The 21,291-nt window shown below is 48.5% G+C and overlaps 2 protein-coding genes and 1 long non-coding RNA gene across 9 annotated transcripts in view; 2 read left to right on the top strand and 1 right to left on the bottom strand.

The window, feature by feature from the left end:
* Positions 1-18,182, bottom strand: part of CTSW (cathepsin W) — a 29,228-nt gene extending 11,046 nt beyond the window's left edge. Inside the window, exons 1-5 of one of the 7 annotated variants that reach the window (XM_083477978.1) lie at positions 16,026-16,137; positions 8,814-9,028; positions 3,365-3,431; positions 2,522-2,635; positions 1,118-1,269 (exon numbers count right to left, since the gene is read on the bottom strand). In XM_083477978.1, the coding sequence (XP_083334104.1) occupies positions 1,118-1,269; positions 2,522-2,635; positions 3,365-3,431; positions 8,814-8,870 (390 nt within the window). In that variant the 5' untranslated portion in view covers positions 8,871-9,028; positions 16,026-16,137. Of the gene's footprint in view, positions 1-1,117; positions 1,270-2,521; positions 2,636-3,364; positions 3,432-3,790; positions 4,084-4,173; positions 4,388-5,242; positions 5,470-8,813; positions 9,029-16,025; positions 16,138-17,745 lie in introns of those variants that run through there. The other 6 variants (XM_083477979.1, XM_083477980.1, XM_083477981.1 and 3 more) reach the window with 6 other exon arrangements.
* LOC310694691 lies at positions 2,951-8,440 on the top strand. The gene is made up of 2 exons (XR_014519791.1): positions 2,951-3,377; positions 7,072-8,440. It is a non-coding gene; the product is annotated as an uncharacterized lncRNA (long non-coding RNA).
* LOC310694678 (uncharacterized protein) lies at positions 9,503-20,843 on the top strand. Its single transcript, XM_083478033.1, has 5 exons — positions 9,503-10,872; positions 15,001-15,158; positions 16,958-17,032; positions 18,176-18,339; positions 19,248-20,843. Exons 1-5 carry the CDS (start codon positions 10,742-10,744, stop codon positions 19,359-19,361), a joined length of 642 nt encoding a protein of 213 aa, XP_083334159.1. The 5' UTR covers positions 9,503-10,741; the 3' UTR covers positions 19,362-20,843.
* The last annotated feature ends 448 nt before the right edge of the window (positions 20,844-21,291 follow it).

Here is a 21,291-nt window from a genome sequence, read left to right as displayed (position 1 = left end):
GGTGTCAAGGATAGGGAGGAAATTCAGTTTGGATTCTAGTGCAAACGTCCCTGATTTGCACTTTCCAAAACAATATGCGAACCACAACGCAGACATCCTTTTTTCCTCCCACTTTTCTACTGCGGCTCTCCAGACAAACCAAGTGTCTATTATCGTAGGAGAAGTGGGTGTTAGAATGCATATATTATTGAAAACATTTTTAAAAATGCATTGTATTAGGGGAAATTGCCTGCAAAAAAAAAAAAAGCACCAGTATATACCAGGTGGCAAAACTGAATGCCAAAATGTGCCTGTCAGGGGAAATGGGCACTAGGATGCTAATGAATTTTTACTTTGGGGATTGCAAACAGAGATGTACAGAGAACTGAACTGAGGAGTTGAAAAATGATAAACTGAAACAGAAATTGACAGCCCTGCACAACCCTCGCTTGCGTGATTCAAGGGAGACTTGGTTCTCTGTGCCCTCAGTGTGGATGACTCTAGAATGGCTTTCGATTCTGCCTTGAAGCTCCCATTGGCTGCATCGATTCCCTGTTATAAGCTTATTAAACAAATTGAGGCTTTCAGAAAGGGCTTTGAAGTCTCCTGTCCATTCTCTAAAGGGAACCCTACAACAGCCCCCCTTGAACTTCCCATTGCTCAGGCAAAGCAGGACAGAGAAGAGACTGGGGAATCACTTGTGTGGGGTAAAAGGTAAAGGTAAAGGGACCCCTGACCGTTACGTCCAGTCACAGATGACTCTGGGGTTGCGGTGCCCATCTCACTTTACTGGCCAAGGGAGCCGGCGTTCCAGGTCATGACTAGCCGCTTCTGGCGAACCAGAGCAGCGCACAGAAACGCCATTTACCTTCCCATCGGAGCGTTACCTATTTATCTATTTGCACGTTGATGTGCTTTCGAACTGTTGGGTTGGCAGGAGCAGGGACCCAGCAACGGGAGCTCACCCCGTCGCAGGGATTCGAACCACCGACCTGATCGGCAAGCCCTAGGCTCTGTGGTTTAGACCACAATGCCACCTGTGTGTGGGGTACACTGGCCTTAATACCTCCTCCACCCCATCTCTGTGGGGCAGGACGAGTATGCCGAAGCATTGCACAATCCCTTTCTGTCTACTTACTTGGTATTTTACGGCTGGGATGACGCCAGCTTTCCTCCAGTCGCAGGATTTGGTTAATTTCCCCAGGCGGGAGTTATCCGAGTCCCTCAAGCTGGGGGGCAGGCCGAGCTGGGAGGGTTGAGGGATGCCAAACATCATCGCAAACTCACTTTCTGTGTGGTGGGGAAAGGAAAAGAAAGGGTGGCGTTGTGCTCCGTCAGTCACCTCCACAAGCAGATATGTGCACGTCTTGTAATGTGTGTGACGCCAGGACAGGGAACCTCAGGCCTCAGGCCCATATGTGGCCCTCCAGGCAGTGCTGGATTTACATATAAGCTGAACAAGCTACGGCTTAGGGCCTCACTCTCTTAGGGCCCCCAAAAAAATTTAAAGGAAAAAAACCTGGATGTACATTTCCAAAATACAAGATAAAAAACAAATAAAATAAAACCTACATACAGTAAGTGTTTTGTGTTGTGTAGGCTCCTATGATGTAAGTAATGGGCCCCGCTTGCTACCATGCTCCCTAAAATAGCACCTGTTTGCTCATTTCTGTAGACAGGGTGCCTACATTCTGTATGGACTGGTTGCATGGTAATATGTGCAAATAGCTTTATAGATACCTATCAGGTCCATAAATTACCATAGAGCATATATTCAACACAAAAACCAGTGATAATTTGTTGTTGACAAAGGACAGCTGGACCTATAAAGGGCCCATCAAACCTAAATCCGGCCCTGCCTCCAGGCTTCTCTATTTGCCCCTTGGGCTGCTCCCCAAACAATACCCCTCACTGGACCTGCTTCACACCCTCCTTGAGAGCTTTTGACCAGCTGGGTCACTACATCTTGTGGGAGTGAGCTCCAAAGTTTTAACTAGGTTCTGTGTGAGGTAGGACTTCCTTTTTTGTCTGCTCTGAATCTTCAGCTTCACTGGGTGGTCTGGAGTTCGAGCGTTCTGAATTATTTTGTATGATTTTTCCTGGCCTGCTGCTGCTTCCTGAGCCCCAGCTGATACCTGAATCCTGCCCTGGAAGCCATCAAGGTCTTGTTGAGTTTGAAACATTCAGAGGTAAAGCTACAGACCCTCTCCCCTTCACCACCCAATGGTTTTGTTTCGTTTCGTCTGAAATTACCGGCATTAGCTCCTCCACAAACTGAAATCCAACAGGTGCAGCCTTTCTTGGCTACAATTTTCTCCAGTTGAATTCCTACCTGCCTGAGAATGTCACAAGGCCCTGGCAAGATTAAGAAAAACATGGCCCACTGGGCAAGCCCAGCCTTGTCTCTGTGATGCCCTTTAATTTAATAACACCCAACATCCAGCCTCCTCTCTCTCTCTCTCTCTCTCTCTCTCTCTCTCTCTCTCTCTCTCTCTCACACACACACACACACACACACACACACACACACACACACTTTTACCTGTCAAGTCACTGAAGCGGGTGACCCCGTACTGCGCCGTCCCTAACTCCTCAGCCTGCAGCCGCCGGCTGACTTCTAAGTTCTGCACAAAGACCTTGAACCGATATTGCATCTCTGGGGTCAGAAATCAAGAGGAGACAGTGGAGGAAGGAGAATCAGTGGTGCCCCCAGAGAAGGAGAATAAGCAGCAAGAGGCCCCCAAACACAGCCCAAAGGTTGTGCATATTCCACATTTTGGAGCAAGCCAAGAGATGCAAATTAGAGAGCAGGTGGGGGGAACCTGTCAGGCTCTTCAGAAGATGTAGCTGGACCCCAACTCCCATCCTCGCTGGCCCATTAGCTATGCTGCCTGGAGGCTGATGGGAGTCAGAGTCCGGCAAGGTCAAGAGGGCCACAGTTTCCCCATCCTCGATCTGAAGAGACATTCCCCATCATCATCATCCTTTTTTTCCTGTCTTGAACCTCAGCCCAAGAAGCCTAGCCTCAGAAAGCACTCTCCTCATGCTCAGAGGCTCCTGCTCGCTGCCAAAGAGCTGCAAGTAGTTTTTCAAGCTGGGTTGTTGCAGTGAGCCAATATTCAAAGTCTTGCAGAAAAGCCAGGATGCAGAGAGGAACCCGGTTCTGCTCAGCCATGAAACTGACTGTGAATTCTATTATCGCTCTCATAGAATCCTAGAACTGTAGTGCTGGAAGGGGCCTCAGGGGTCATCTAGTCCAACCCCCAGCAATGCAGGAATCTTGTGCTCAACATGTGGGGCTTGTTCTCCCCAGAGAGGACCCCTCCCCTCCCGCCATCTTCCCTTACCCACACCCTAACCCAATGGGAATCAATACTGCTGTTACCTTCTTGGCTCAGGTAGGTTTTATTGAACTGCCTCATAAAATCCTGGAACATCTGAGTCAGTTGGGACTGAGACAAAAGCAAAAGGCACAGAGAGGGTTAATTGAATCCCTCCAGGGAGTATCACAAACGATCCCCCCTCCATTTTTTTCTCTTTTACAATCTTAATTCTATCCATTGCTGGCAACCCCATTTGGCCTAGACCAGGAGTCAGCAAACTTTTTCAGCAGGAGGCCGGTCCACTGTCCCTCAGACCTTGTGGGGGGCCAGACTATATTGGGGGGAAATGAACGAATTCCTATGCCCCCAAATAACCCAGAGATGCATTTTAAATAAAAGGACACATTCTGCTCATGTAAAAACACGCTGATTCCCGGATTTAGAAGGCGATTGGGCCGGATCCGGCCCCTGGGCCTTAGTTTGCCTACCCATGGCCTAGACACTTCGTTTTTTATTCTATTGGGCAGGCATCTTTTCTTCTGACGCCTGTGCTTTTGACTCCCAAAATGAACAAACCATGTCCCCAATCCGAAACCCCAGAGAACTGCTGCCAGTCAGTGTAGTCAACACTGAGCTAACAGCCTGACTCAGTGTAAAGGGCAGCTTCCTGTGTTCCTAAGCTTCACCAGTTGAATGTCTGCCTGTAAGGCAGCTATTAAAAGCACAGGAGCCCCGTCAGGGAGAATCAGGCGGGCATGGCATGCCAAGCAACAGTACTTGAATAAATCCCTTGAATAAACACCACCCTCCTTGGCCACCTGAGCCCCCACCCTTCACCCTCACCTCTGCCCTCCCCTTCAGGCCCTCTCACCGTGCTCAGGTCTGGGGCCAGAAAGGTGCTAGCAAAGGGGGCAGCTATCCAGAGCCCCCACAGCATTAAGCGAGCGGCAGGGAAGGTTGTCGGCCACATCGCGGCTGCAATCTGCACAGCTGTGTGGTTAGGAGTGAAAGTAGCTCCTGGGGCTCAGAGCTCAGAAGAAGATGCTGAGGTGAGACAGAGTGGGGAGGAACCACAGAGGCAGGAAGACAAGAGGGGTGTTATTTTGGGAGGGCGGGTGGGTGTCGGAAAGACTTCAAGTGCACATCATGCTCTAGGGAGGGGTGGCAGGGCTTTCTGGCCCTTGGGGACCTGTGTGTGGCAAGGGCAGGGCAGCCTTCTGAGCATGTGCAGAGAGCCACTCTCACAAACCACTGCCACTCTGCGTTTGCCTTTATTGAGGAAGGCTGCCTGCATCTGCATATTAAGGCTGTCTCAGACTGTTTCGCTAGAGCGGTGCATGCTCTAGTTATCTCTCGCTTGGACTACTGCAATGCGCTCTATGTGGGGCTACCTTTGAAGGCGATCCGGAAAACACAACTAATCCAGAATGCAGCAGCTAGACTGGTAACTGGGAGCAGCCGCCGAGACCCTATAACACCGGTCTTGAAAGACCTACCTTGGCTGCCAGTACGTTTCCAAGCACAATTCAAAGTGTTGGTGCTGACCTTTACAGCCCTAAATGGCCCCAGCCCAGTATACCTGAAGGAGCATCTCCGTCGTTCAGCCCGGACACTGAGGTCCAGCGCTGAGGGCCTTCTGGCGGTTCCCTTGCTGCAAGAAGCCAAGTTACAGGAAACCAGGCAGAGGGCCTTCTTGGTAGTGGCACCCAGCCGTGGAACGCCCTCCCACCAGATGTCAGAGACACTACCAGACTTTTAGAAGACATCTGAAGGCAGCCCTGTTTAGGGAACCTTTTAATGTTTAATAGGTTATTGTATTTTAATATTCTGTTGGAAGCCGCCCAGAGTGGCTGGGGAAACCCAGCCAGATGGGTGGGGAATAAATAATAAATTATTATTATTATTAGAAAAAGAAACCGAAATGCCCTGGTTGGTCACACCCGCGGCTTTGAGCGATGGTCGTCCCTTTGCTTGCTGTGCCCCACCTGTGCTTGCAGCGCGTTCTCAACCTTCTCCCCCCCTCCCCCCAGCATCTCTGTTTGGGCACCTGCCCCACACTTGGCAGGCCACTGGCAATGTTCCTTTGTTCCTCCGGGGTGGGTGAGTGTGAGGGGTGTTTGGAAGGCCCAGGATGTAGTTTGCTGGAGCAGAGCAGTCCTGGCATCCTGGCCTCTCGCTCCCCTTCCTGCCCCCCTTCCTCCAAGAGGAACAAAACAGGCCGGGGGCTCAGCCAGGAGACTGCTTTCTTGAGCAGTCCCGCTCATTTGCTTACACAAAGCTTACGTGAAGTTTAGATGATACCTGGCCTTTGCTGAGCATTGGTTCAAATTTCCAGGGCACCTCCCTGCCACTTTGGGGGGCTCCAGGCTGTCATTTCATAGCATTGTAGAGTTGGAAGGGCCTCCAAGAGGAGTATTATTATTACAGTGGTACCACAGGTTACAGACGCTTCAGGTTACAGACTCTGCTAACCCAGAAATAGTACCTCGGGTTAAGAACTTTGCTTCAGGATGAGAACGGAAATCGCGCAGCAGAAGCGCTGCGCCAGCGGAAGGCCCCATTAGCTAAAGTGGTGCTTCAGGTTAAGAACAGTTTCAGGTTAAGAATGGACCTCCAGAACAAGTTAAGTTCTTAACCCGAGGTACCACTGTATTATTATTATTATTATTATTATTATTATTATTATTACCCTGCCCTCCAACAAATATATTGTACAAACATAATAAAACATCAAACATTAAAAACTTCCTGATACAGGGCTGTCTTCAGATGTCTTCTAAAAGTTGTGTAGTTCTTTTGTCTCCTTGACATACGATGGGAAGGTGCCACTGCCAAGAAGGCCCCCTCTGCCTGATTCCCTGTACCTTCACTTCATGCAGTGAGGGCTCAGGAGCAAGCAGGGAAAGGGCACTTTGACCCCTTACTCCCTTCGTGTGCTCCCGAGGAAGATCTGTAGTACCACTGCTCAGTCGGTAGAGCATGAGACTCTTAATCTCAGGGTCGTGGGTTTGAACCCCACACTGCGCAAAAATAAATAAATCCTGCATAGCAGGGGGTTGGACTAGATGACCCTTGTGGTCCCTTCCAACTCTATAATGCTATGATTCTATAAATGGAGTGCAGAGTGGAAATTTCCTCAATGCAAACACCCGATCCAGCTAATTTATCATCCCCAACCCCAGCTGATGCAACTTTCAGTTTGAAAAGACAAACCTACTGCACACTTAAGGTGTTAAAAACAAGACACTTTTAGAGTCAAAAGCTTGGCCCTGAGAGGATGTGGTTCACAAGATTGCCAGCTAATTGCAGGGGGGCAGGGTGAGTAGTCTGGCTCTTCTGCCTCTGGCAGCTGTTCTGCAGAAATGAGAATGGCCCTTGCAACCCAGACAAAGGCATTTCCATCGATTAGGCATGTGGGTTTCAGTTCATGGATATATTCAGCCCCAGGACATCCCTTTTGCCTCCTCTGCACCCTGTGAAATTCACACTTCTCTGTATTTTGCAATGCAGTTCTACAATCAAGTTATATATATTTTTGTTAAAAGTACAGTATTAGTGAAAAGAACAAACACACTCATATTAAGGGTAGCCGCTTTGCAAAAATGTGCATTAGGTAAAATTGGCAGCATTAAGAGAAATCTGCTCTCAAATGATAGATAATTTTAACAAGGACTCTTTAAATAATTGCAAACTGATGTTGAAATGTAGAGAGTTGGGTTTAAGACCGTAAAAACAAGAAACGAAAACAAACAGATCCATCCATTCTTAGCTGCAGGTTTCCCATCCCAAGTAGGAGAGCTTATTCTCTGCATCTGGATACAAGCGGATTCTCGGTTAGGTGAATCACATGATGAGGACAAGAAGATGCAGAGGAACAGACTCTGGTTCTGGACTTTTCAGCGGAAAGGACAACTCCATGTGCCCAAACTGACAAACTGCTCACTTACGGCTGGTGCCCTAGCTGTGGCTCTTCCTGGCCGCAGGTGCCCATCACCTCCCACCTGGACTGCTGCAAGGCGCTCTAGTTGGGGCTGCCCTTGAAGATGGTGCCAAATGTAGCTGCCACGTTGGCGAGTGGCACTGTGGGTCATCGCCAGCCCCAAAGCCTTGTGCCGGCTCGTTGCCAGTGAGCTACCTGGTCCAGTTCAAGGTGTCCTACTTGAAAATGTGACTGTGACTCTGTTTGGAGGATAAGAGCTGTAGCTCAGGGACAGGACATCTGCTTTGAATGCAGAAGGTCCCAGCTGTAGAGTTGGGGCTGGGAACATCTTGTCTGAAACCCTGGAGAGGTGCTGCTGGTCAGTGGAGACCATACTAAGTTAGATGGACCAGGGGCCTAACAGTGTAAGGCAGTTGCCTATGTTTCTATTCTTGATATTTCAGTCGGCAGACTCTCGATCTCAGGGTTGTGGCTTTGAGGCCCGTGGTCAGGAAAAAGATTCCTGCGTTGGACTAGATGACCGACAGGGTCCCTTCCAACTCTACAATTCCAAACCCTGTCCTGACAGCACCGCTGTTCCCTTCGCCCATCCTTATCGCAAAGGGCTAGATAATTCCTTTTATTATTATTATTTAAAGTAAAGGGACTATTCAAAGAGAAGGGCCTGGATTGACTTCAAAAGAGCCAGGCACCCGCAGACTAGTCCCCCATTTTGTCCGCCCCCCCCCTCGCCCAGCCATGGCTGCAGCTAATTTAATGCTTCAGTCCAGTTAGCAACTCCCCCCACTTCCCTTGATGTGAAGACCTTGGAAGCAGGTGCAGTGTGCTGTGTCTGCGGACGGCTAATCTCCTAGCAGATTCCACCGTTCGGTCATGTTGCTCCCCCCATCCTGCACACACTTTTTTCATGCGCACATACCGCCCCCCCTCCCCAAGTCAACCTGGGACGCTATTTATAGGCTAAGGAGACAAGAGTTCCCTGTTAACGCAGGAATGTCTCGCTTTTAGGAGAGGGAGAAAAGGGGAAAGAGAAAAGAGAAGTCGAGGTCTCCTCCTCACCCTCCAACCTGTCAGATGAAAGCGGGCACTGTTTCTTGGGTTTATTTTTAATAAGGAATGAAAGGGAAAACCCCACACACGTAAAAGCAACCTTGGCTAGGAGGACATTCACTACCTCTAGATGCAAAAAAATTAAAAATGCTTCTGGGTCATTGAAAGATTCAAGTATTAGATGCAGATTCAAAAATAATAGCTAGCTAACTTATTAACAGCTGCAAAAAAAAAAATCTTCATTGCTAAAATCTGGAAAATAACATATTTTAGGAGGACTTGGCGAGGATCAATGAATTTTGGAGTGAAGGACACGATTGATTGTGCTCTCAAATTATATGACAAGATGCAAACATGTCTTACAGTTATTGTAAATATATTTTTCTTTGTCCTCTTTTATTATTATTTTTGCAAAGCTTGATCTTTGTATCTACTGAGTAAACATTTTAAGCAATTTAAACAAAAAAAACCTTCCTTGGCTGGATCAGATCAAAGGCCCATCTAGCCCATCATCTTTTTACCTCCAACAGTGTGGCCTTCTCACAAGCAGCACCTGTGGCTTTGTTATTCGCATCCATCACGTACACAGGACACACTGCCTCTGGACAAGGCGGGTTTGTTGTGGCTAATAGCAATTGATGGGGTTATAGCAGCCAGGGCTGCCTCTAGGTCTGAAGGCGTCTCATCAAGGTGGTCAGGATGTGCTGTGGCCTCACGGAAAGTTAAAAGTGGTGGGCTTTACAAAAGCAATGAAATAATCTTTTTATTGAAAACTGGAGTACTTTCATCATGCACTGAAACTGCAAAACACTTTTTTAAAGGTGCAACACACACACACATACAATATGATAATGCAATAAATTTTCCTTTTCTGGAAATAAAAAGAAAACGACGATGAGCCAGGTATGAATTATGTAATTCATTCAGTCAGAACTGAAGATAAATAGTGTTGGATTGTCTCCGTTTTAAAGTAATCTGCAAACACTAAACAACTTCTCCATAAATATTTACATCAGATTTAAGATTTGACTCTTATACGCAAATTGAAAAAGCTTTCCCCCCACCCCACTAATGAATAAATAAATAACAAAAATGATTGTAATAAACTTCTTTTTTCTAAGTAAGTCTTTCTTCATTTTTCGTAATCTTACATTTACGACAACGTCCCAGAGTGATTCTATTTAGTGGTCTCTGGTGCATTGTGGGAAATTTAAAGTGATGGACAGAGTCAGAACATTCCCTTTTGCAGAGGACAGTCCTCTCTCTGAAGGCTCTGGACCCTCTTGTGAAGGGCTGTGCAGTCCAAGGGTTGCAGCCATTGTTAGTCCTGCTCAATAGACCCATCAAGCAGTAACAACTGGGGGAAGGAAAAGGCATTGGGTTTTTTGCCTGCCTGCCTGCCAGCCAGCCCTCCTTACTCCCTTATTCTGCCTCTGTGTAGGAGCTACAGCTTTTTGAGGTGGGAGCAGAGGCATGTACCCCAGAAATAGGCCGTCTACGCAGAACCTCAGAGCTTGCTGGCCTTCGCACTGCCTTGCTTCCTGCCCACATCCTCAGTGACAGCAGCTGAAGCAAGGCTGGCGGAAGACATTTGGCCCCTGAGGTGAACCACAAAATGGCACCCCTTTTCTTTCAGGGAAAAAGGGGTGAATGAAGGTGTCAAATGAACCTTATCTGACAGCTGAACTGTCAATCAAAGGCCGTGGCAGGAGTGGGGAAGAGGCCTGCTCTGAATCACGATGGGTGGAGGCATAGCCCAGGAGACACCCCCAGCGGGCAGCCAGCCCCTAAGGGTAGCAGGAGGCCTATGTTCTTAGGTTCATTAATGCAGCGAGACACAATCTTGCCTCTGAAACACCCAGCCTGAGGTAAAATACAAGGTTTTAAAGCCGCCACCATGGAATCCAACAGGTCGAGTGCAGCAGAAATGTTCTCCCACACAGCCCCCATTGAAAGGAATGGGACCTGCACCAGGTGCAGATGTGTGGTTTTTGCTATTTTTTAAAAGCACTCTGCTTATGCCCAGAAGTTCTTTTGCCCACCCTTCCAGAACTGAGTTGGGCTATTTCAAGCATGTTCTTCTGACGCTGAATCTCAGCTCCTGGTTTTAATTCCCCCGCCCCACACAAGGTAGGGTTTTTTTGTGGGAGGGCGAATGCTGGGACACGGCCCCCAGGAGCTGGCGCGTGATGCTGCCTCTCCAATTCCTCTGAGGGAAGGCACAAGCCTGCCTGTGAAAAATGCCAAGGTCACGGCAGTGTTGGGGGAGAGGCAGATAAAAGTGGGTTCTCACAGTCCCTCTGCTTCCATCCTTGCTCTGCCCAAGCCAGTTTCGCCCGCCTAGTCTAGCTGGCATTCTTGGCCAGGCTAGGCTACCCTGCACCCCCGCTGCTCTCTCCCCCCTGGCTTTGCCCGCCTGGCTTGGCGTGGCACCCTCCTGGCGTGCGCCATGTTCCACCTGGTGCTTGTGAGTGGGTTGCTGACAGGGGTGTCGTCGTGGGGGTCCTTCGCCCTCCTCCGGGAGTCCAGCCTTGATGAAGAACAGCCGCTCGAGTCGTCCGTCGTTACCCTCAATGAGAGGTAAGCAGCTGGCCAGATCCTTTTGTGCTTGCAATTTGGGAATACTATCTGGTGCGGTGGCTGGACCTGAGGCTCTGATTTAATACCTGTCCTACACCTAAAGTCTGAGGCTCCCTGGGTGGCTTGGGGTCAGTCTTCCTCTCTAGCTAGGCTCCCCCCCCCCCAGCCTAGCGTACCTAGCAAGTTTGTTGTGATGATTAAAATGGGTGTTGGGGGGGTGGGAGTGTTGTGTGTTGTCTTGAAGGAAATGTGGGGTGTGGGGCTGGTCCGTTGGGATGTGATGACAGGTGGGAAGAGGGTTGTTATTTAGGGTAACGAAGAAGACTGTGTGATCAGGGGAGTAGGGAAAGTTTGCATGCAGATGGTCCCAGGGTTGAGATCCTGTTGAGCGTCTTAGCATCTGCTTTCATTGCGGGAGGCTCCTAGGTTCAGTCATTTCCCCCCTTCAGTCTTGCACCTCTCCCGGTATGGCTGGGGGAGACCCCTTGCTGCCAGCCTGCCAATGGCCTGACTCAGTACGGTGCAGCTTCGTACGTTCCCCTGTGCGGAAAAGTTACAGGGGACACGGCAGAGATTTTTGAAATGATGCATACTGCAGAGAATGTGGAAACAGAGATACTTTGCTGGCAATTGTTACTCTTCCCACAACCAGCTTGGCAGAGGTTTCAGAACAGACAGAACCCATGCTTCCATTGCACCTGGTTAACTTACAGACCTCTCTGCCACAATTCATGTCACCGGTGGCTGCCTTTTAATAATAATAATGAAAATTAATTAGACAACTTCTTGAGGACCATAGATGAGTCTTAGACATCCTGGCTAAATTGATCTCCCATGGTCAGGGGCAAGCTATCCTAGGACATTGCCAGCTGCTGGGGATGAACATCAGGGAATGGCCATTGCCTTCGTAACATGCTTGTTAGGGTCCCAAAGGCTGGCCAGCGGTGGGAGCAGGATCCTGGACTAGACAGCCCTTTTGTCTGATCCAGCACAAGCTTGTGCAGCATTTTCCCACAGGTGTTTACTTGGAAGCAAACTCTGCTGCGTTGGAAAGGGGCTTACAAAGTTTGCAAAGGATTTGCAGCTGCAGTCTTTTAAAGTGCAGTCCTAACTGTGCCTACTCAGAAGTAAGCCCTGCCAAATGCAATGGGAACACAGCAAGCTCCCTTATATTGAGTCAGGCCACTGGTCCAACACACGAATTGGCAGCTCTCCAGGGTTTCAAGGCAGGGGACATTGCGGGCCGTACAGGGAGATGTCCAGCACGACTGATTCTGGGCTTTTCTGCATGCAAAGCAGATGCTCTACCAGTGAGCCACAGCCCTTCCCCAGTGGGGCTGGCATCTATAAGAAAGGGAGGTGAGGATTAATATTAATACTAATTTTATTATTTTTACCCTGCCCATCAGGCTGGGCTTCCCCAGCCACTTTGGGCGGCTTCCAGCACATCTAAAAGCATAATAAAAGAGTTCTGGGTCTTTCCCCTTGCTGTTGCTACAGCCAACAAAAACAGTCCAATCCCACATGTATTCCTCAATAGTAAGCCCCAATGGGTTCAATGGGACTTCCTCCCAGGTGAGTAGGCATATAGGACTGTGTCCGAAAAGGGCTCTCGTTGGGAGGAATCAATTCAAACTTATCCCTGCCGCTTTCTGCTAGCTCAGCTTGCTTCAATGCCGACCAACTAGTCCAGTCCTTGTGGGACAGCCAGCATGGTTGCCTTGCTATAAACCACCTGGTGGCTTGTGCAAAAGGTAGAATACCTATCACCTAGACAGAGGATCATTGTTAGGGAAGAAATCTCAGCCAGTCAGTGTAGGCAGTATTGAGTTAGATGGACCAAGGACCTGCTTCCTGCTTTTCTCCTGTGAGCACAGTAACAATTTTAAGGGACGTTAAAGCAGCCATGGCCAGGCTGGTCAGCAGCACCAGCTTGGCGGGAAAGATAATTGCCTGTACTGTTTGCAAAGAGGATTACCGTATTTTTCGCTCTATAAGACGCACCAGACCACAAGACGCACCTAGTTTTTGGAGGAGGAAAACAAGAAAAAAAATATTCTGAATCTCAGAAGCCAGAACAGCAAGAGGGATCGCTGCACAGTGAAAGCAGCAATACCTCTTGCTGTTCTGGCTTCTGGGATAGCTGCACAGCCTGCATTCGCTCCATAAGACACACACACATTTCCCCTTACTTTTTAGGAGGGAAAAAGTGAGTCTTATAGAGCAAAAAATACGGTATTTCGGCTAAATGTTAGGGGGAAACGTCTTAACCATAAGTACTCTTTGACAGTGGAACAGGCGTCCTCCTTGGGAGGTGGTAAGCTGTTCTTTGCTGGAGAGGCTGGGCACAGGCTGTCAGGGGTGCTGTCATAGAATTGTAGAGTTGAAAGGGACCCCTGGGGGCCATCTAGTCCAACCCCCTGCAATGCAGGGATCTCAACCATGACAGATGGCCACTCAACCTCTGCTTTAAAACCTCTGCAGATGTTTGCTTGGGTGGCTTTGCCCCTGAATCACTCCCCAATATTAATTCGGGGAAGGCTCCAGGTTCTCCTGCCTGAAACCTTGGAGAGCTGCTGCCAGCCAGTGTTGACAATATTGAGCTGGATGGACCAGTCGCCTGACTCAGTAGAGGGCAGCTCCCTCTATACCTGTGTCACTTTTGGCTGTTTCGATGTCACTCAGGCTGTTAGAAATCCAGGAGCCCCTTCCAGATCCGAAATGGCCTCCTTAGCCTGTTCTGCTTCATTAAAATTAAAATTACTAAAATAAATTATAAAAATTAAATTAATTTGGCTGAGGAGGGTTGTGTAGCTAAATTCGAAGGTGGAGAACTGTGTTGCAGAGAGAGGACAGAAAAGGCCACCTGAAATTTGTTGTTGTCATACCTCTGTGTGGTGCTGGGAGGTGAGCTAAAACAGAGAGAGGAGGCTCATTCTGGAGGACAGAGTTGTGGTGGAAGGGAAAGCACAATCCTTTTAGAAAGGGATGTATTCAGCAGGTTATCTGAGTAACAATAGGCATTGGAAACAAAGGATGTTTCTCTCCTTTGTTTAGGCTCCTGCTTGTTCAGTGAACTGGATCCCAGTTTCCCAGCCAGCTTTTGCTCCTCCGTTTTGTTATGGCAGCTTTATTGGCAGATATTAAAGGGGGAGTGCATCCCCTGCTAATCCCTTGCCCGTCAAGCTGCTGTTAAAAGTAGAAGAGCAGGGAGGGCTATATTGTTTTGTTGTTGTTGGCAACCTCAGAAGAGATTGCTCCTGTGCCTATGGGACGGATGAGTCTGCCCCATTTTGTCTCAGCTTCTCATTTTTCTAATCTTCAGTTTGCAACATTTCTCCAGCAGTTTGCAATTTATTGAAAAATTCCTCATAAAAACAGCCAGCTTTTCCTGCACATTTCTCCTAACATACAAATCTCTGCAAGCAATTTGCCCTAAAATCAGGGCGGCTTTGTATACCATTTTCACCAAGATGTGTGCATTTTGCTGCACACTTTCCCCTAATACAGTTTTGTGCAATTTTGTTGTTGTTGGAGAACTGTTGGACTAGGGCCTGGGAGACCAGAGTTCGAATCCCAGCCCAGCTATGAAGCTCACTGGGTGACTGTGAGCTAATCACTGCCTCTCACCCTAACCTACCTCACAGGAATGTTGTGAAGATAAAAGGAACTTTTTGGAGGAAAGAAGGTGTCGTAAGAATTGTTTCACATATTGTTTCAGGAAACCCAAATTAGATAGGCTCCTGCGATAATGCAAATTGAACCTTATTTCTCCCAGATTCATACCTGTGCCCTTTTGCACAAGCTACCTCACCTGCAAGGGTGAGAGACGTTTCCCCCGCTAATGAAACCCATGCTGTGCTTGTGTGGTTTTGAAAGCTCAAACAGAAGTGGCATTGCAACAGCAGAGGGACATATGAAGCTGCCTCCTATCAACTCAGACCATTGGGCCATCTAGCTCAGTAATGTCCACACTGGCTGGCAGCATCTCTCCCTAGCTGGAGATGCCATCGGGGGTTGAACTCGGCGCCTTCTGCATGCAAAGCATGTGATCTGCCCTTCCCCAAGCGACATTGGCAAGCTGTAGAACCTGTAGCTGATCTCTGCCTGTTCTGTCTCCTCCGGCAGCTGCAGGGAGCGGGCCCTCCAGGAAGTGGGCTCTGCCACGCTCCGGTTGCTCCGGTTGGACAGCCCCCCCAGGATCGCAGCTGGCACAAGGAGGCAGGCGCATGAAGCTTGGGAAATGATGGAACTGCCGGATCTGTCCAGTGGGGGGCAGCATTTCAGTGAGTCTTCATTCCCACCCCACTTCTGCATCCCTCACCTTGACCTGCCCACTTATCCCAACCCGAAGGCAAGGGTTTGATCGGCACTGGGCCTTGGCTCCAGGATCTGCTTTCAATGCCAAGGCTGCCGTGGAATATCAGTTCCCTAAAGCATGTACAAGGGACGCGGGTGGCGCTGTGGCTTAAACCACAGAGCCTAGGACTTGCCCATCAGAAGGTCGGCGGTTTGAATCCCTGCAACGGGGTGAGCTCCCGTTGCTCGGTCCCTGCTCCTGCCAACCTAGCAGTTCGAAAGCACGTCAACGTGCAAGTAGAAAAATAGGTACCGCTCCGGTGGGAAGGTAAACAGCGTTTCCATGTGCTGCTCTGGTTCGCCAGAAGTGGCTTAGTCATGCTGGCCACATGACCCGGAAGCTGTACACCGGCTCCCTCGGCCAATAAAGCGAGATGAGCGCCGCAACCCCAGAGTTGGCCACGACTGGACCTAATGGTCGGGGGTCCCTTTACCTTTAAAGCATGTACAGAGTGCCTTTTCCTTCACCACTTACCACTGATAGTGAGGGGCTTATGGGTCAGAAAGCACAGCTTCTGAAATTACTTAAGCCTCTGCATAAATTCACCTAACCATAATCTTCCTTTTCCTTTTGCCTCACCAAGTACCGCTAATTAAACTGAGATAAAAGTTGCTGCTGCTACTTCTTTTTTTAAGCCCTGTTTTTATGGCTGTCTGAGCAGCCCAGCAGACAGAAATGCAGCATATGAAGTTTTTTCTAGCATGCGGGGGGAAAGGTCCATCTTTTCAGTTTGGCAGACATTTTTACTGAGATTGACAGGAGCAAACAGCTCAGTCTGAAAAGCTCAACATACCTAGTGTTGATGCGTCGGAAGCTTGGAGATGTGGGTTCAAATTCCTCCCTCTGCCAAGGAATTGCTGTGAGATGTTGGGCAAAATGCTCACTTTCAGCCTTGGTAGTCCCATCTGTGGAATGGGGAGAGTGACCAAAACTGGGGGACATTTATTGAGACCAGCAACTGTTACACACCTGCTGGTAATCCCAAATTAATATCACTTCCACACTGCTCCTCACATTATTTTGATCTAGATTAGTAGGAATACCTCCCATCAAGGGGAAAATCACAACTTTGTTAGGCTTCCTTACACTCCACTACAAACTTTCCCCCAATTTTTCTATTTTCTTTTTATTACTTATCTCCAGGGAGTATTCCTACTAATCTAGATCAAAATAATGTGAGGAGTTCAGATCCCGTCATGTGCTGCAATAAATCTATGCTTTCTTTTTTATTATTATTATAAAGTATAATATTGCTTTTTATTTTGAATCAATATGGTGCGGGCCAGCATAATCTTTTAAGTGCTTTGGGTCTCTAAAAGGTCTTAATTTGGCCCTGGGAGGGACATATACAGCCTGCAACCTCAACCTTGGAACTGAGGTGACTTTATGTCTGCAGAATCAAGCCTAATGTTTGTATCCGTTTTAGGTTCCTTATCTCCCCAAAGCCCACTTCACCCCCCAATCCTTCCTGTAACATCTTTGGCTGGGGAAGAGTTCCAAGAAACCCACAAGCCTTAATAATAATAATAATGATAATAATTTTTATTTATACCCTGCCCTCCCCAGCCAAGGCCGGGCTCAGGGCGGCTAACAAGCAATAATAAAAACAAGTTGAATGAATACAACTTAAAAACCTTGCCACTATTTTGTGGCCTTTTCCTTAGTCCTAATAATAAAGGAAGTGCCTTTCGAATTTCATTCTTCTCCCACCTGTTCCCCAAACAGATCTTTCGTCCAATGAGACACTTCTGGTCCGAAGAGAAAGCTGCACCCAAATTTCCCACCATGTCACGTTGGAAGGTAATGCTAAGCCAGGGGTGGGGAGCCTTTTCTTAAGGGCTGCATTCCCTTCTAGACAACCTTCCAGGAGCCATTGGCTAGTGGTCGGCAGTGCCAGAGGGGAAAGTGGCAAGGGGGGGGGCATCAAAGCTTCATTTGCACACCTACCTTTCTCTGTCCTCCCACCAGGCAAGCAAAGGGGCATTATTGGGGCTGAAGATAATCAGGGATGATTTCCCTCTGTCGGAAGGGAAGGGAAGATCCCAGGTCTCCCAGGGTTTCAGAGGCAAAAGTGGAAGGTGCACACCCTCCAACATTTCTCCAGTGAAAGTAGGGACGTCCTAAGTAAAAGTGGGACATTCTAGGATCAAATCAGAAACCTGGATGGCTTCTGCAAACCTGGGACTGTCCCTGGAAAATAGGGACACTTGCCGAGAGCAATATAGCATCAACTTTGGGGGGCCCAGCCCCCTCAAATATTTTATGGGGGGAGACAAAGGGACTTTGGTCCGTAAGGGTTGGCTCCTATGCCTGAAAGCTACCTTCAGTCCTGAAATTGCCCATCCTGGCTGGATAGTGGAGCCGTTTAATTAAAAGCCAAGGAAACGAGGCACTTTTAAGAACTGACCTGAAAGAACAAAAATATCGACAGTCTCCTCAGGTTCCAGTTTACTAATGCTAATAAATGTTAATGCACTCTACTCTGAAGCATTCCAGCAATTTTCGACTCTTACCTCCATTTTCTCAAGAGTATTACCCACAATGCACTTGTGGCAGCCATGTTTTCCCCTTAAACTGTGGTGCCCCCTTGAGGGGTGAACTGCATGATACACTCAGATACCCAAACACAAAACAAATACAGATTTGGAGAGGGGTCTAGAATGTAGAAATGGCAAGAGGGAGGGTTCTCTTACCTAACCCTTTTGTTTCAGCCTCAGGTGTAGGGGATCTGTCAGGCCCTACGACACTACAACTCCCATCGCCCCATGACCATTAGCCATGCTGGTGGGGCTGCTGGGAGTTGGAATCCTGCAAACGTTCCCCTCCCCTAATCCAGGGGTTTCATGGGGGAGAATGACCCCCTGTCTGCACTGCAGCTTCCTGCCCCACCACCTTTCCTGTATCTTCACCCACCTTTTCCTTCTGGACTTCCTCCTCCCCCAGATCTTGGCTGGCAAAGCTGGGTGCTGCACCCGGTGTCCTTCGTCTTCACCCAGTGCCTCGGGTGCCGCTGCCGACGAAAGGACAAGGCCCCTCCGCAGACCCTTTGGATTCAAGACTGCGGACTTGAGCAGCCGAGCCGTCGGCCAGATGGGCAAGCCAAGCAGGTACAGAGCGCCTCTCAGAGAGCCGTATGAAATTAGGCCGAGGAACCACAGGTTGCGCACCTCCTGAGCTAACCCTGTACAGTCTGCTCTGACCGGCAGTGCCTGTCCAGAGTCTAGGGCAGAGAAGGGCCCATCTTTCCGCACCTGCTCCCAGAGATGCAGGGATCGAAGGTGTGACCTTCTGGGCTGCCAAACAAGGGAATCTGCTCCTGACTAAGTATGGGCCCCTCCTCTGGGACATAGGAAGCTGTGGGGGTATCGCTGGTGACCTAAACATTTCAGGGCACAATTCTGCAACATGCCAATTTATATCTAATGAAGCAGATTTAGGTCAGATTTCAGAGCAAGGGCAGGGAGCGATCTCTGGCTCTTGCTGTCAAGATGCCAAGTGATGGATCTGGCCTTGATCACGGGCAGAGAAGTCTTTTCTGAGATGGATGAGATCCTTTTAATCAGCAATGACCCTGGGGAGCTTCTGCTTGCAAAGCAGGGGTTAATTCCCACTGCACTATAGTCCCTCCCCCAGGGAACCTAAGAAGGTGCCTTATTCCCTTCAGGCTATTTGTTTACATAACTCAGTATTGCCCACTCGGACTGGCAGCAGCTCCTTAGGGTCCTTGCTGTTCTCTTCCTGGCTGGGCCTTTTTAAGGGCTCCCTCTTGTGTTCTTGTCTTCCGGAGAGTGAAACAAGGCTAGGGTTGGCCCTCCTGTTATCTTTGGATGGTAAGTGAATAAATTGTACCCAGGAAGCTGCTTTCTACTAAGCCAGATCCCTCTAGCACAGTTTTGCCTACATTGACTGGCAGCAGCTCTTCAGGGTTTCAGACCAGGGTCTCTCCCAGTCCTGCCTGGAGATGCCATCACGGACTGAACCTGAGCCCTTCCTCCTGCTGCTTCTCTCTCAACAGAGACACTGCTGCCAGACCCGCCGGGCACCGATGCCCTTCGTGTTCCTCAAAGAGGACGGCTCATTGGTCATTCGAGCAATCCGCCTGGAACGAGACTGCCACTGCCGCCCCTGAGGCTTTGCCCCCATCCTGGCTGGCGTAGAAGGCGCCCCACGCCGAGGGTGACGGGAATTTGTAACGGAGGACTGCTGGAGCATCAACAGAGGACGCCCCCAATTGGCAGTTGTCAATGTTGGGGCAGAGCAGTGGAAGAACCTTTCTCCCACAAGGGACATTAATGGGGTGAGAAGGGAGTCCGTTTCTCTTCATGCTTGGTTGCTGCAGAGGAATCCTCTGATCCAAATACAATCGGAGAATACTATCCCCTTCACAAGTTGCTGGGACTTCAACTTTCCATTATCCCTCACTGCTGGCCACGCTGTCCAGAGATGATGGGATTTGGAGTCCCAACAATTTTTGGAGGGCCACCGGTTCCTCATCCTGGAAACAAAAGATAACCTTCAACTGATTTTGCTGTTGAAGGTCACCAAAGAATTGTGAGATATACACACACACACACAGTACCATTACAAAACTACAACCCAAAGGCAGCGTCGCTGGGGGATAAGTTACTTCATCACCGAGTGAAGTTTGTACCTCCGTAGCTCATGAAAGGACCTCCATAGTGGTGGCTCCCTGGCATTGGAATGACTTCCTTCTTGAGATCCAGCTGGTGTTTGGGCACCAGCTGAAAACTTACCTCTTTAGCCAGGCTTTTTATGACATGGGTTCTTGATGTATTAAGCCACTGACTTTTGTAGTAAGGAGGGTAAGTTGTCATACTGCTTGATTTCATATTAATATTTGTTTGTTTACTGGAATTGTTGTACTGTTAAGTTTCATTTTATATTTTATATACCCTGATTCAGGATCGTTTGCGTGTTGAAGGACAGGGTGAAAATGAATCTCTTTTGAGTTGTACCTTACAATGAGCTTGCCCGTCTCTTCCCGTTATTTGGCCCTTGCAGGTCCTATGGCTTCCCTAGTCTGATGCCCTTTCAGATGTTTTGGACTACAATTCCCATCAGCTCAAACTAACACAGCCAGTGCAGGGAGTTGTAGTCCCACAGCATCCGATAGGAAAGGGCTGCCCTTAACACTACAACTAGATCTGCATACAAGTACCATCTCCATGCCATGGGAAACATCTTCTGTTGGTTTTTGCAGATCAAGCTGCTGATAAATGCACAGGAGCAGGTCAGGCTGTTTTTCTTTTTGATAAGTTGGCAACCCTGTCATATAAGCATGGTTGACACCCATAGAATAGAATGTTAACGTTGGAAGGGGCCTCAAAAAAGTTCAATAAGAAGAATGAAATTGGCAGCAGTTAGAAAAACTCAACCCTGGTATGTGAGTGAAGGAAACTCCTCTGACTGAGTTGTGACAGTTAAACAGGCAAGGAATTAAGTTTAATTTTTCATTATGGACATGGCCACAAAGTCAATGGCTGCAGTTCTGGCAAGGGCACAGGGTGAAGGGGGCAAATTTTGTATCTTATCCGTATAAAGAAATGCATGCAGATTTAACAATAAAAATGTATTGACTATTTTAATACAACCTTGCTGCGAATTTGTCGTCTTTTTATGTTACAGAAGAGAGGGAGAGTTAGGCTGACAAGGCAGTAATATGTGCATAAAGTTGCAACAGGAAGTGGGAGACGCAAGCAAATTTTGCTCTAACCCATTTGAGGGACAGGACCTGGTGCGTCGGAACCTGTTTTTAAGGCAAACACTTTTAACCCCTGTAATTAAGAAGCAGCGAGGGCTTCTGAACATGTGCAGATAGCCCTTCCCAGCCTCCTGAGTTATGGCAGACTTCAGTCAACATGCTTCTTAGAAACTGCAGCCCTACACTTGCTTAGCTGGTGGGAAGCTGTGCTGAGCAGAGAAGGACTCACGTGCACAAATTCCATGGCTTCTGATGGGATTGTTAAAAACACATGCTTCGAAATTCTCTCCTCGAAGTGAGGGAGATCTGAGGTGCTTGCTTTGGTGTGGCCTAATCT

Source organism: Podarcis liolepis, assembly GCF_965112155.1.
Source record: "Podarcis liolepis genome assembly, chromosome: 15".
NCBI classification, from domain to species: domain Eukaryota; kingdom Metazoa; phylum Chordata; class Lepidosauria; order Squamata; family Lacertidae; genus Podarcis; species Podarcis liolepis.
This window is presented reverse-complemented; position numbering and strand designations above follow the sequence as displayed.